A 15,858-nucleotide genomic window follows, 5' to 3' on the forward strand; every position below is an offset into this window, starting at 1 on the left:
ATGTGACACTATTCTAAAAACTGCACCCCTCAAGGTGCTCAAAACCACATTCAATAAGTTTATTAACCCTTCAGGTGCTTCACGGGAATTTTTGGAATGTGGAAGAAAAAACTGAACATTTAACTTTTTTCACAAAAATGTTACTTTAGACCCAATTTTTTTTATTTTCACAGGGGTAACAAGAAAAAATGGATCCCAAAATTTGTTGTGCAATTTCCCCTGGGCACGCAGATACCCCATATGTGGGGAAAAAACACTGTTTGGGCGCACGGCAGGGCTTGGAAGGGAAGGAGCGCCATTTGACTTTTTGATTGTAAAATTTGCTTGAATAATTAGCGGACGCCATGTTGTGTTTGGAGAGCCCCTGTGTGCCCAAACATTGGAGCTCCCCCACAAGTGACCACATTTTGGAAACTAGACCCCCCAAGGCACCTATCTAGATGCATAGTAAGCACTTGGAACCCCTAGGTGCTTCACAAATTGATTCGTAAAAATGAAAAAGTGTTTTTTTTTTCACTTTTTCATTTTTACGAATCAATTTGTGAAGCACCTGGGGGTTCCGAGTGCTCACTATGCATCTAGATAGGTGCCTTGGGGGGTCTAGTTTCCAAAATGGGGTCACTTGTGGGGGAGCTCCAATGTTTGGGCACACAGGGGCTCTCCAAAGGCAACATGGTGTCCGCTAACAAATTGAATGGAAAATCGGCTCAAATTGTTAGCGGACACCATGTTGCATTTGGAGAGTCCCTGTGTGCCCAAACATTGGAGCTCCCCCACAAGTGACCCCATTTTGGAAACTATACCCCTCAAGGATTTTATTAAGGTGTATAGTGAACATGTTGAACCCAGAGGTACGACACAGAATTTGATAACATTAGGTCATCATATTGAATAAGTTGTCATTAGTCTTGAGCGCAAGTGCTCGCTACTTGAGTTTGCATCAGGTACTCAGGTATGCACCATGTACTGCGTGTGCTCGAGTGACATGCTCGAGTCCCCGCCCGGATGTTTCACGGTTATTAGACACCCAAAAAAAACCATGCGGGGATCGCTCGTGCATGGCAGGCAATCCCCGCAAAGTTTTTTGGGCCGTGAAGCATATGGGGCAGAGACTCGAGCATGTCACTCAAATACCCACGATACTCAATGCATACCAGAACACCCGATGCAAACTCAAGTAGCGAGCACTTGCGCTCAACACTAGTCGCCATATCGTCATCTTTTTTTCTTACTTTTGAAAAAAATCCCAACCCCATCACAACCCTAACCCCAACCCCAGCCGTAACCATAGCACAACCCTAACCCTAGCACAACCCTACCCCTAGCACAATCCTAACCCTAGCACAACCCTAACCCTAGCACAACCCTAACCCTAGCACAACCCTAACCTGAGAGTTTATTTTTTACGCTGTTCCTCATGCGGTATAAGTGATTAGACGACCTTATTCTTCGGGTCAGTGAGACTACAGCGATACCAGAATCATATGGGGCTTTTGTGACTGACAGCTGTCACACACTAAAAGACGCATTTTTTGTAAAATCTAGTTTTTGCATCGCCATATTTTGAGAGCTATAATTTTTCCAGATTTTGGCAGACAGTCATTTGACGTTTTTTTTTTTTGCGGGATGAGTTGACGTTGTTATTGGTGCCATTTTCATGCACGTGACATTTTTTGATCGCTTTCTATTCCGATTTTTGGGAGGCAGAATAAACAAAAACCAACAATTCAGGAATTGTTTTTTTTTTATTCTGTTCCGCGTGTGGTAAAATTGATAAGGCAGCTTTATTCTTCGGGTCAGTACGTTTACAGCGGTACCACATTTATATCGTATTTCTATGTTTTGCACTTTTACATAATAAAAGCAATTTTATAGAAAAAATTATTTTTTAGCATAGCTTTATTCTGAGAGCTATAACTTTTTTATTTTTCGGCTGATGGAGCTGTATGGCGGCTTGTTTTTTGCGGGACGAGATCACGTTTTCAGCGGTACCATTTTTATTTATATTTGTCTTTTTGATCGCGTGTTATTCCATTTTTTGTTTGGCGGTATGGTGATAAAGCATTGTTTTTTGCGTAATTTTTTATTTTATTTTTTTACCGTGTTCACTGAAGGGGTTAACTAGTGGGACAGTTTTATAGGTCAGGTTGTTCCGGAAGAGGCGATACCAAATATGTGTACTTTTATTGTTTTTTTTTTATAATAATATTTATTGATGGGTACATTATATTTTTATTTTTGGTGGATTCTTTTTTTTATTTATTTTTTTTAATATTTTTACAATTTTTTGTAAAATTTTTTTTTCACTTTCTGATAGTTTTTATACTTTATTACTTTGTCCCACTATGGGACTTTCACTTTTTTTTCTCTGATCACCTGCATGACACAGGAATGCAGCACCATCCCTGTGTCATGCAGGCTGTCAGCGCTGGACAGGGAGAAGATTGTTTGGAGATGCACTGCGCATGTCCAAAAAATCTTCCTGCTGTCTGGTGACCCGGATGTTGTCATGACGACATCAGGTCGTCATGGCAACATCCTGGAAGCCACGGCAGACAGCGCTGGAAGCCGGAAGAGGAGGTGAGTATCTGCGATCACCTCCCCTTGCCACCGCAATGCTGCGATCGACTTTGTTTTTCAATTTTTATTCCATTTTTTAGCAGGAGGGATGAACAAAAAAATTAAATCTGAATTTTTTTTGTTACAGCATTCATTGTGTTATATTATTAACATGCCAACTTTATTCTACTGGTAGGTACAATTACGAAGACACCCCATTTATATATACATTTAATATTTAATATAGATTTTGCATGGTGCCCCAGATTGATGTCGATTGACAGTCATTTTGTATTTCTTTCATTTTCTTACTATTGCACAAACAAGTTGTCTCCTTCTCACCCAACGTCTTTCTTATGGTTTTGTAGCCCATTCCAGCTTTGTGCAGGTCTATGATCTTGTCCCTGACATCCTTAGAAAGCTCTTTGGTCTTGCCCATGTTGTAGAGGTTAGAGATGACTGATTAACTGAGTCTGTGGACAGGAGTCTTTTATACAGGTGACTATGTAAGACAGCTGTCTTTAATGCAGGTAATGAGTTGATTAGGAGCGTCTAACTGGTCTGTAGGAGCCAGAACTCATAATGGTTTGTAGGGGATCAAATACTTATTTCTCACTACAAAATGCAAATAAATCTATCTAATTTACACAATGTGATTTTCTTCATTTTTTCTTGGATATTCTATCTCTCAATGTTTAAATTAACCTACCCTTAAAATTATAGACTGTTCATGTCTTTGTCAGTGGGCAAACTTACAAAAACAGCAAGGGCTCAAATACTTATTTCCTTCACTGTATATTTTTTTACTACTTTTGCAGAAATAAAAACAATATTTTGGGGTGGCCATATTCTTAGAGCCATAACTCTTTCATATTTTTGATTACAGAGCTGTGGTTTGAAAGCTGTAGTTTTAATTGGATTACATGCTACTTTTTGAAGGCATAAGCAAAAACATGGGGAAGATTTTTCAAAATGGTCTTAAAAAAAAGTCTCTGTTGCTCATAGCAACAAATCACAGTGCAGCTTTCATTTTTCCAGAGCTGTTTAAGAGATAAAAGCTGCGTTCTGATTGGTTGCTATGGACAACAAGACAGTTTTGATGAATGAGGCCCATCATTTTTACCCTATTATTAAATTGTAGTGATATTGTTGTGACCCTGATACAAACCCTGACCCTTGGTGAATGTGTAGGTACATCATTGGCACCCAAGGCGGCAGTATGATACCTATTAATGATCTACTATATACAGATACGGGTCGCTGTACAGCTTTTCTATTACTCACTTGGCTAGCACAACTGCTTGGTCTTTCACTGGTTTTTCCACATCTTGTCCATGCAGTATGAGTTCTGCCACTTTATGCAGTTGCTCAATGCAGCGAGCTGTAATTTCTGCCAGGTTTTCCACAGACCTCATGTATATATCCTAAATTAAATGAGGAACAAATCAGTATTAGTTTTGCATTATTATGAGATCAAAATTCTTTTCTCAATTTTAAGATTATTTTGCAATAAGCATTTCATGATCAGCAACAGCCGGTCTCCCTTGATTCTACGCTAAAATAATTATAATTAAAAGGATAATATAAAATGCAGTACGCTGTGTCTACTAAAAACATTGGTGGCGATTCATCAAGACCAGCGATTCTCTTGCCAGTCTTGATAAGAGGCCGTTTTAGAGCAGGTGCTCCTGATTCATTAAGAGGCAAGTCGCGCAGTGGCATGCACCCTTATGTGTGCCTCCAGCCCCTGCTGGAGTAGGATTTGTGGCTGCTGCTCATCATAAATTTGTCGAGTGAAGTTTTCCACAACCCCATTCCGCCCACGTTTGCGCAAAAAAAAGAGTGACTTTCAAAGCTTTTGTCGTAAAAGCTTTGATAAATGACCCCCATAAACTATGGCCCTGATTCATCAAGACCGGCATTGTTCACTCCAGTCTTGGTGAGGGTGCGTGCTGGACTCAGACTGTGTGTCCATGATGCGTTTTTTAAGCGTTTCTGCAGCAGCAATTCCGCTGCAGAAACGCTTAACAAACGCTTGGTAGAAGGCCTGCCATGTCCCCCAATGATAATCCGCATGTGCTGTGCACATGCTGCGGAAATTTCCACTGCGGGTTATCATTGCGGAAAAAAACGCAGCACTACTAATTATTTTGCGGAAGCGCTGCGTTTTCGCCACCATTGACTTGCATTGGAATGCTTGGATTCCGCATCACTGCATATGTACATGCGGATATTAAGCGTTTCAATGCGCGGATGGTACCTGGGTCTGGAGAGGAGGAGACTCTCCTCCGGACCCGGGTACCACAGAACCTGTAAAAAAAAGAATAAAATAAAAAATAAATATTATATTTGCCTTCTGATGGCCCGCAGTGTGCTTGTCTTCGCTTGCCGGCAGATCGCGGAGGACTGAAGGACCTGCGCTGACGTCATTTAGTCATGTGACGGGTAACGCGACGCTGACGTTGGCAGGTCCTTCAGTGTACCGCGAGCTGCCGGCAAGCCAGGACGGATCGAATAAAGACTCCGGGGGCCATCAGAAGGTACGTATAGATTTATTTTTAACATTCTTTCGGTCACACTATATAAATCCATGCCGTTTTACACAAGTGAGTATTTTGACCATATCATCATTTTCATGCAGATTTTCCAACTACAAGCTGTATAAACTTGAATACTTATTGAATGAAGCAGATTAGGTGATGCGTATTTGTGTAATGAGGAAGGTGAGGCCTAAGGAAACAACACCCTTTATCAAGGTGTGCAGAATTATTAGGCTTCACAAGTTGTGCTTTTACTGCATTTTTTTTTTGCAAGCAAAACCTGCTCTCTTGGCAGTAAAGAAGCATGTTCTGCTGTGTTTTTTGCTGCATTTCTGCTGCGTTTTTCAGGATCCCAAAGTTCAGCTTTGCTTCCACCACAGGAGCATGAACACAGGTCACTAATGCAAGACATATATGTTCAAGAAAAAATACACATTACAAATGTAGCAGTGGAGGGGGTGGGGGAAGAATTGGTCAGGGGTGCTAAGACATTGGCAGAGCGAGCATTGAGTTTGTGGGACACAGTTTACTTTCACACTTTGGTCAGCCATTGAGTTGCTCAGACATTGTTCAATTTCACACCTTGGTCAGCCAATGTTTACTTCTCACACATCACTAAGTTAATTAAACTGTACTAATCCTTAACAGCCATCTCAGGTGACAATACCAAGACATTATGGTTTAAACTTGGGAAAAAAAAAAAAATAAATAAATGTGTTTCACATCCTGCTGTACCTATTTTTTTCCACTAAAAAAGCAGCAAAACCGGATACCTGCGTTTTCTGCTACATTTTTGCACTTACCCATTGCTTTCTATGGGTGAAAAACGCTGTAAAAACTGTGAAAAAACGATGAATGAAGTGACATGCTGCAGTTTGCAAAAAGCAGCAGTTTTCCAAATCAGTCAGGAAAAAAAAAAAAAACAATGTGTGCATGAGATTTCTGAAATCTCATAGCTTTTGCGGATACTGTAAAAGCAGCTTTTAATTTACATAAATTTTGCATTAAAAAAAAAAAAAAAAAAGGCAGTAAAAAAAAATGCAACAAAAATGCAATGTGTGAACATAACCTTAACAGCTTGTTTTCCTCAAGCAAAATGGGTCAAAAAAGAGATTTAACCGACTCTGAAAAGTCAAAAATTGTTGTAAGGCTGTGTGCCCACGTAGCGTTTTTCAAGCGTATATGCTGCGGAATTTCCGCAGCGTAAACGCTTGAAAAACGCATGTATATCCGCACCCCATGGTCCCCAATGGCATTCCGCAATGTCAATGCCCATGCTGCGGATTTTTCCGCAGCATATATGCTGCGGTCAAAAATCCGCAGCATGTTCATTAATTTTGCGGAAGCGCAGCGGAATCAATGTGCGGATGGTACCCAAGTCTGGATGAGAGGAGACTCTCATCCTGACCTGGGTACCAAAGAACCTGTAAAAAAAAGAAAAAATAAAGTTTATACTTATCTTCCGATGTTTTCCCTCCGTCGCGCTGTTGTCTGAAGGACCTGCCACGTCATTGAGTCATGTGACCCACCACATGACTCAATGACGTCACCGCAGGTCCTGCACACAACAGCGTGAGCCGCTCAAGACTCCGGACGGGGCAGAGGATGCATCAGAAGGTGAGTATAAAGTTTATTTTTTTATTTTTTACCATTCTGAACAAGTTGTCAAGCACTTTTCCAAGTGATGCTTGGAGAAGTGCTTGATAACCCGCATGCGGAAATGCATGCAAAGACGCCTCACAAACGCTTCTACCTGGCGGGAAAACCGCATGTAATATCCGCATGCGATTTTTCCGCCAGGGAGAAGCGTAAAAAATATGCTTCAGGTCCGCAACGTGGGCACATAGCCTAAGAGGGATGCTGCACTCTTGAAAATGCTAAGATATTGGGTCATGATCAGAGAACCTTCCAGAAGCAGTAGAGGAATAAGTCTGCATCTTTCAAGAAAACCATGATTTTTATACAGGACAATGCTCCATCGTATGCATCCACTGATGGAAGATTTACATTGAAAGAAAACAGTCACCTCTCTGAACAGTGTCTGGGAGGCTGTGGTTGGTGCTGCCAAAAAGTTATCAAGAGATTAAGAAACTGGAAGACTTCATGGATGGAGCTTATACATGCTATTGAAAAGAAGGGGGGGGGGGCTATATTAGTCACTGATACATTTTTGAGATGTCAGAAATGTATTTTGTACATCTTGAGCTGTTTGGTTATTATTTTCACTTTAACAGATGAAAATAAATAATTGAGATGTGAAAATTTACATTTTTCTTTTAGTTGCATAATAATTCTGTTCACTAATATTTGCCCAATAATTATACACACAGATATTCTCCTTAGAAAGTCAAAACCCCACTTTTAAATTCTCAAATATTTAGGTTTATTAACCTTTTGGATTGACTAACAGCACCGTAGTTGTTCAATGATGAGATTAATAATCAAAAGTAGAAATTGCCTAATAATTGTGTTGTGTGTGTTGTAGACACTGGATTGACGGGGTTGTCCAAGCTTGGGACAAGAGTCTACAGTTGCTCAACTACAGCCTGTCAAATTATGACAGCTTGTGAGCGCACACTGTCATCATTCCCTGGTACTCTCGGTCTGAGCATACTTGCAGTCCCGTGCCAAGTAAATTCGTTTGATTTCTCTCAATAACAGTAAATTAAGAGAAGCCAGGGAAGTCTAGTTGGCACGTACACACATGCATATATATGGCAATACCGACTAATATCGGAAATCATGACAGTGTGCATACTGCACACTGCCATGATTCAGAAGCCTACAGTCACAGATGACTGCAGACTTTTATCCCAAGCCTGGATAATGGTTGAATGCTAGGTAGTTTATAATGCCTTCCTGCAATCATAATGATATTTTCACATTGTAAATGCAGAAATCTATCAATATTCTCATACAATTCTCATAAATTGCCTCTATTCCAATGACGAAAATAAGACAAATATATAATAAACTTACTTCAGAGCAGAGTTGTTTCTTAACCTCAGATTTGCCATCCTCTTCCCCCACCTCAGTTGGATTATCCTGCACAACTTCTGGCACCTCCTGAATATTCATGGCCAAATTGTTGGGTTGTTCTTCTGAGTACAGGCCCTCTGCTGACAGCCAGTCATGAGCTTTCTTCATAGCCTAAATATGTTGCATGTAGGGAAGACAGCAATAACAACCTTTCTCAAAATTTAATGTAACATTCATGTATGTGCTAAACTTTACCATTATCATCATATAACTAACCGTGGTGTATAATACCACAAAATATAATGTAACATGCTACCAAGATCACGTCTTGGCCTAAATATTCAAAAAGCACCACATGGTCAAGGTTGCTACATGTGCAACCATGCCATGCAATCCCTCTCATTTAATCAGGCAACATTCTATTGTCAGAAGCTGATGTAGCTTTCGTTTTGTAAGAAAGTCCTTTTTCTGTGCCCACCACTTACCGACTGACCAGGATTGAGCCATTACTTTTCAATGGGATTTCTGGGATTTTATAAATGTTGGCCAAAAGTGGGGGATGTAAAGACATAACCATTAAGTATGCATTGAGCTCCAGTTCTGCTGCTCAGGTGGTCTCCATTGATTCTCCAACTAAAATGTCTCATCCATCATTTACTTGACTCTTGCAGCCAATCACTGGCCTCAGCGGTCACACGCTGTCCATGCAAAGCCACTATTGAGGCCAGTGATTGGCTACAATGGTCACGTGCCGTTATCACTGTAGGACCAAACATGGACCACTGGAATGGTTGTGTTGGAGGCGTAAGGATTCAATAGGTAGGTAATGGTTGTACTGTTTTATATTTGAAATTCAATAAAAACAAACAAAAGTAAGCAGCTCCAAAGCCCTCCAGCCACTTGCCCAAACCCATGATATACATGACATATGCATTTTGTGCACCACAGTACAGAAAAAGATAATTAGCTTAAATCAAACACGCAAGAACAGTCATTGAAGGGATTTGTCAGCCACCTTCTTCACATTTTAAACCTTTCCCCGCATTTGAGTACTGGCCTGTGTGTCCCACCCCAAGCATCACCCCCTGTCACGGGTGTGTCAGATGTAGCAGGCAGTCGTTCTGCAGCTGGTTGCAGAAGGTCACTTTGTTTGGCATTACAGACTCCTTCTTAAATCTGTCTTACTTTAGGACCCAGCGGCTACCTCCCTCCTGCTCTGATTAACACACTGGCCTGGGTGTTTAAATACATTCCGTTTGCTGCAGGGAGGGGCCAGTGATATTCACATGTTCCCTAGTGAAGGCTTGGAGCTATTGCAGTCTGTTTACTTCCCCTCTGGTGCTTGGAGGACGTTTGGTGTAATCTCTCTGAAGTCAGCTCAAACTAAGTTTCTCCCCCCTGAGTTTGTCTCCCTTGTGGTCTTTAGTTTATAGTGGGGACAGACCAGTTCCCTATCCAGGGCCTAGCTCCAGGGATTTACAGGGCTTAGGTTTCCTGTTCAGCGATTGGTGAGGAACCAATATAGGGACGGTAGAGGAGACAGGGTGATATTAGATCAGCCTAGGAGGTCTCCACTCCCCCTTTCCCTAATGTCTGGGCTCCCTTCCCCTCGTTCCTTCGTGTTGTACTTTGTCTTTCCTACACTGTGCATGACACCCCCACTGCGAACCAGCAAAATAACATTTATAAAGTTAGGTAGTATAACTGTTCCTATAATTAATTCTCGAGTCCATACCTGATTCACCGTTCCAAACTTCCCACAATTTCTCAAATTTTGACCCAGCATTTCTCTTTCCATACTCAGCAGCCAAATGTATTATATTTAGGTATTGTGGAACTGTATTGTGGTCTTCTATCCATGGTCCTTGGTTCTTAAATCCTCTACCCCAATATGCACAAAATGGATAGGGGGTGAAATCTACAGAGTACACACCATTTACAATATGTAGCACCACTTTCCAAAAGGTTTTAAAGTTAGGGAAAGAGTACAGCACGTGCAGTAAATTTTCTGGCTGTTTTCTGCATTTAGTTCACAGCGGGTCTGAATGTGCCTCTATGTCATACAAAAATTGAAGTGTTTTGTACACACAACATATCAGGTATAAATGTGATAATGTGGTTGTCTCACTTAGGGACAGCTGAGGTATTCTCTCAAGGATTTTCTGCCAATGGCCTTCATCTATACGGCCAATATCTACATCCCATTTTTTTGGAATGTAATGCATATTTTATCAATACTATATCCAGCAAAGAGTTATACAGCTCAAAAATGAGTCCAGCTGAACCGTTGGGAGGTTGTTAATCACTGGATTATCGTATTCATAGACTCCGGACCGTCAAGACTCAGTGTGTCTGCCTGATATTCCTTAGCTGAAAAAAGTTACAAAATTCTGTATTAGGAATTGAAAACTTCCCCTCCAATTGGAAGAACTGCTTGATTACATCTCCAGACAGAGTGTGAGGCAATCTATGAATTCTCCCTGCTTTCACCCTTCAAAATGGAACAGATCTCATGAATTTGTATTGAGGGATGTCAGGAGGGACGTTCATTGGGACCACCTCTGTCTTTAAGATGTTAATCTTGTACCCCTGACAAATGGCCATATTCCCACAGGGCAGCCTTAAGATTGGGTAGTGTAATATGAAGTTCAGTGAGAGTTAATAGGACATTGTCTGCAAATAATGATATTTTTAAGATTTTATATTTTATTTCCACCCCTGAAATATTGGGATTATGGCTACTGACTGCTGCTAAGGGCTTGATTGCAACTAATAGGGAGGATAGAGGGCACCCCCAGTCTTGCTCCATTAGAGATTTTAAAACTGAGAGAAGTAGGATGATTGAGTTTAATAGAAGCCGAGGGAGACTTATAGAGTGCTCTTACAGCTGGAAGGAAGAAGCCCGAATGCTTTGACCGTCTCAAACATAAAAGACCAGTTGAGGCAGTCAAAGGACTTCTCTGAGTCCAGATGTAAGAGAAGGGCCTGCTGTTCAACCTCCCCATTTCTGATAGCTCCTACATATGTGGAGCCGGTTTGTGCTCTTGCAATCAAAGCCAACAGATGCCCAGCTTTGCCACCGTCATCATAGAAATTTTGCTGGGAAAACATAAATTTGCCATTATCAAGTTCTACAACATTGGACTTACTGTATATGCATCCTGCGCTTGGTTCCAACAGATCCTGTGTTTCACCACTCAACAAAAAAGGTTTCTTCAGTGAACATAACCCTTTGCTGTTAGAGTTCCCAAATTGACAGGTTGTAATTTTGGACTGACTAATTGCCTGTATAACAGCTCCAAAAAAGGCTTTCATGGCATCCCATAAAGTGTTCTGGGAAATAGATTTACCATTATTTTTTAAATAATTTTGGAGGGGATCAATAGCTAGTTGGCCATCTATTATTGTAGCCAAAAGGGATTCATAACCCACAGATGTTGAGAGAATTCAGATTTCATTGAGAGATAAGTCAGTAGGGGCGAGTGATCAGATAAGTCCCTAGATAGGATCTGTGCTCAACAAGAGGTTAATACGTGATAACATGTGCTCTTGAATAACAGGAGAATTGGCGATCCCCATGGATGGCGAACACGCCATAAATCTATTAATGATAATTCCGACAGAAACTCTCCAAATGTTTGACAAACAACTTTGCTCTTTGTCTTAATGTAATCTCCATACAGATGAATAATATTAACAAAGTCTCCCATTAATAGGGGGACACTTGGAAGCTTAATAATAAATGACCACCTCTCTCATTATGTTGTTATCATTGGAGGTATATATACTGTATTTTTCGCATTGTAAGACGCACCCCAAATTTTGGGGAGGAAAATAGGAAAAAAAGATTTTTTCATAAGATTGTAAGATGGACCCCAATCTTACAGTCTGAATTTAAGGTACCTTACTGGAGGGGCGGCGGCAATGGGAGCGGGGTTAGAGGAAGCAGATGGCGGTAGAAGTGGGGCAATGCTGCATGCCCTGGGTGGGAGGAGGGGGTGTCCCAGCGGTGCGATGCTGCAGACCCTGGGCTGGAAGAAGAGGTGTCGGCGGATAGGCAGAGCGGTGTGCATTGCTTTTCCGGCAGTGGGCTTCAGGGGGATGGCCACCTCCGGCAGCGCCTGCGCGGATTGAGATCTAGGCTGGGCAGAGACCACAATCTGAGCATGCACCGCCGGAAGTGGCCATCTTCCTGAAGCCCACTGCCGGGAAAGCAATGCACACCGCTCTGCCTCACTGTCGACACCCCTCCTTCCACCCAAGGGCCCACAGCATCGAACCACTTCTGCCGCTGCCGGCTTCCTGAGAAAGGAACGCTGCCTCCTGTGACCCCGCTCTACCACACCTGGCTTCCCCGGTAAGCTACATATAGTCTACAAGATACACCCCCCCTCATTTTCCTCCCAATTTTGAGGGGAAAAAAGTTTGTCTTATAGTCTGAAAAATACGGTATATAAAGACGCAGTTAATGAAAATTCCCAGGACTAGATCTTACACTGAGTGCATATATCTGCTGTCCTCATTGATACTTGAAAGAACACATTCGAATGGGATGGACCTAGGGATCAAAATACTGACTCCTCAGAAATATCCAGAATATGAAAAATGGAAACCAATTCTAATCCATGATCGAGTTATGCTCTTTATTAATAAAAATATAAATTGTAATTTGGCCTCACTTTAAAGGGACCCTATCAATAAAATTTGGCACTTAAACCACGAGCAGGATGCTATAGGGCTTACATACCTTGGCAGATTACCCACTGTTGAAATTGGAAATTTTAGTAGGACGAAGATATTAAAGTTATAAAACTGCAGCGTGTCGTCCTATCAATGAATAGTCATGGTCTCCTCGCTGACATACTGCTCTGGGCAGTATGACACTGACCACACTCCAGGTGCATTGCCAATTTTTGCTGACAGGTTCCCTTTAAAAATTGGATTTTCAGGTAATCCAGTGATCAGTTATATACAATGATAGATGAAAAAATACAAAATGGAAATACATATACACCTGTACATACAGCTCTGCACACACATGGCTGTGTGCATGAAGCTTTGTAGGGAAATTTAAAGAGGTTCTCCACTACTTTTACATTGATGGCCGATCCTTAGGATAGGTCATCAATGTCTGATTGTCCGGGGTCCGACACCCCGCTGATCAGCTGTTCTCGGTGTCGGCGGCTGCAAGTGCTTACTTGCCGAGGTGCTCCGTCTACTTTTATTGGCTGCAGGGTACTGCACAGCCCCTCCTATTGATTTGAATAGGATAGGTCATCAATGTAAAAGTAGTGGACAACCTCTTTAACAATAACTAGGAGCAGGAAGCTTTGCAAGGTAAATCCCAACACTAGTGAGATCAGTGTAATACAGAAGATATGTAAATGATAAAATGGGTGCTTAGACGTGCGTTTTGATGCAGTTTTTGAAGCGAATACCTCTAAGGGTATTTTCCCACAAAACGCATTTACTGCAGCAGAGGTGCCGCAGAGATACTGTATCTGCAGCTGAGAATATCACTATGAAGAAGGTGGGGAGGAGGTTAGCACATTTCACCCTTAAATTCGCAGCATAAATTGACACGTTCCGGATTTCAATCCCACAGCTCTTGTCAATTTGCTCTGCGGCTATTTTTTGCAGCCTCTGCAATTTCTTTAAATCTCATGCACTATTCTCCCACTATAAAATGCAGAGGATTTTCTGCTGTATTTTCACTACATGGGAACGTTCCCTTACAAATGGACTCCAAAAACAGCACACAAAATGGCACAAGAGAAGGTGTCCTTAAACCTTGGAGGGTAGGTAATACCTTATTGAGCTTGTCAGGGGTGGCAGCAACGTGAAGTTCAAACAGTAATTCAGTAAGCATGCGAGTGAAATCTGCAGTCTCTTCTCCTGCACAGAACGACAGAGGGAATGCACTAATGTAAATAATTGCTGAAATATTACTTTATTGCATATCACAATCCCAGAGTAGAAGCAACCTCAGATATTTTTTTACAAAATGCAAACTCATAAAACTATAATAACAAGCGATACTCATCCCATACAATGGGATTGGATCCAATCCACAGCACTCTATATGCAGTTTCGGCATGGAATAATAATACAGATGTGTGCCAGAAAGTCCACAACTGTGCACAAATGGAACTTGTAGTGGTAGGCAATAAGGGATTATTCCATAGGGACTTTTCTTTATTGCTTTGAGAATGGCAGCAAAGTATGACTTGACTGCACTATGTGAAGAAACCTAATGATGTATTTAGAGGAGTAAATCTAGTGGCTTTCTTTTTCCAGGATTAAAAAAAAAAAAATTATAAAAATGCTGAATTATTTTCTAAAAATATTTGGTTTTGTTTAACTGCTGTTTCGTTCCTTTTTTTGCAATTTTACACTAGGTGTGACAATGAATGTCATAAGATCTGCTCATGCAAATACACAGTAAGTCCTACCAGTCTCAAAAATGTATGTTGCACATGATGTCCAAAACTACTAACTGGAAAGAGCTATATGTGTAACACTATATCACTGTGATGGGCAATAACATGCATAGTAGAAGACATAACCCCGCCCACACCAGGCTCTGTATACACAATGTCCTTAGACAGTGAGCTGCTTATCACAGGAGGGGGCGTGTCAGACCAGGGCTGGTAGCACCTTTATTTATGGAGGTCTATAATGAAGCACGTGTGGAGGACAATGGGAAATCCTGCCGAAGTATACATCTGTCGAAATACCTAAATGCAGTGTGCACAGTTTCCACCTGCCCTATTCCTAGATCTTCTTAGATCGGAATAATTTAATGATGTAGACATGCATGTGTCTCAAGAATGACATTTCCATATAATTACCTTTACCACTGCTCTCTTCTTCATTGTCAAAATCCTTCTGAAGAAAAATATCCTTAATTGCAATAAGATCAGCTTTTAAGGTTTCAAATGTTTCATCTTCCAAGGAGGATAAATAATCTTGGACCTGCGGTGATAGGCACATATATTGGCACAGTTAAGAATATCATAAGCCAATAAAGTTATTATATGTTATATAAAAACAGTAGTGACGACAGCAATAAACGGTCCAATCTCCCCTATTTATCACCTTTGTTTCACTTTCATTGGAGAGTATTTCCAAAGCTTCCAGATGAGACAGTCCTTGGTACTCGTCAAATAACATGCCATAGTGCGCTGTCCTCTCATCTGACACTTGTTCTGCAAGTCTCCGTTTCTCTTTTTCTTTGGCTTCCCTCAACATCTGCACAAAACCAAAAAAATGAAGTGTTTTTGAGCTCCCTCCACACACGGTAAATGGGACTAATAAATTAAATAAAGAAAAAAGGTTTTACAAATATATATATTAAACAAAAACACAAAATACACAACATATATAAAAATTCAAATCACGCCCCTTGCTCCCCAATTTAAAATAAATAAAAAAATATAGAAAATAAACACAATTTGGCAAAGATGCATCTTTAAAAGTCTAAAAGTAGTCCAGCCTATCAGAATATAAAATTAATTAACCCATATAGTATACACCGTAAAGAGAAAAAAAAAAAAATCAAAATGCAAAAATTGTGGGGGTTTTTTGGTCACCATGCCTCCCTTTAACAAAAAAAAAAAAGTCATCATATGTAGCCCAAAATTACCATAAAAAAAATGGTCAGCTCAGGGTGCAAAAAAACAGACTCTCATACCACTCCATAGACAGAAAAATAAAAATGTTGCAAGTCTTGGAAAATGGCTGCACAAACCAACACCACCCGGGCCTTAAGCGGTTAAAG

General features: G+C 40.9%; 1 protein-coding gene across 5 annotated transcripts in view; it reads right to left on the reverse strand.

Annotated features, from left to right (window-relative positions):
- Positions 1 to 15,858, reverse strand: part of FAM114A1 (family with sequence similarity 114 member A1) — a 65,623-nt gene that overhangs the window by 12,676 nt on the left and 37,089 nt on the right. For all 5 annotated transcript variants that reach the window (XM_073646120.1, XM_073646110.1, XM_073646103.1 and 2 more), the window contains 5 exons: positions 15,177 to 15,329; positions 14,930 to 15,053; positions 13,888 to 13,973; positions 8,079 to 8,249; positions 3,844 to 3,983 (listed from right to left, as the gene is read on the reverse strand). In XM_073646120.1, coding sequence (XP_073502221.1) covers positions 3,844 to 3,983; positions 8,079 to 8,249; positions 13,888 to 13,973; positions 14,930 to 15,053; positions 15,177 to 15,329 — 674 coding nt within the window. The remainder of the gene's footprint in view (positions 1 to 3,843; positions 3,984 to 8,078; positions 8,250 to 13,887; positions 13,974 to 14,929; positions 15,054 to 15,176; positions 15,330 to 15,858) is intronic.

The sequence above is a fragment of the Phyllobates terribilis genome, unplaced genomic scaffold (assembly GCF_046119375.1).
Source record: "Phyllobates terribilis strain yellow unplaced genomic scaffold, ASM4611937v1 Scaffold_1__5_contigs__length_1240528914, whole genome shotgun sequence".
NCBI lineage: Eukaryota > Metazoa > Chordata > Amphibia > Anura > Dendrobatidae > Phyllobates > Phyllobates terribilis.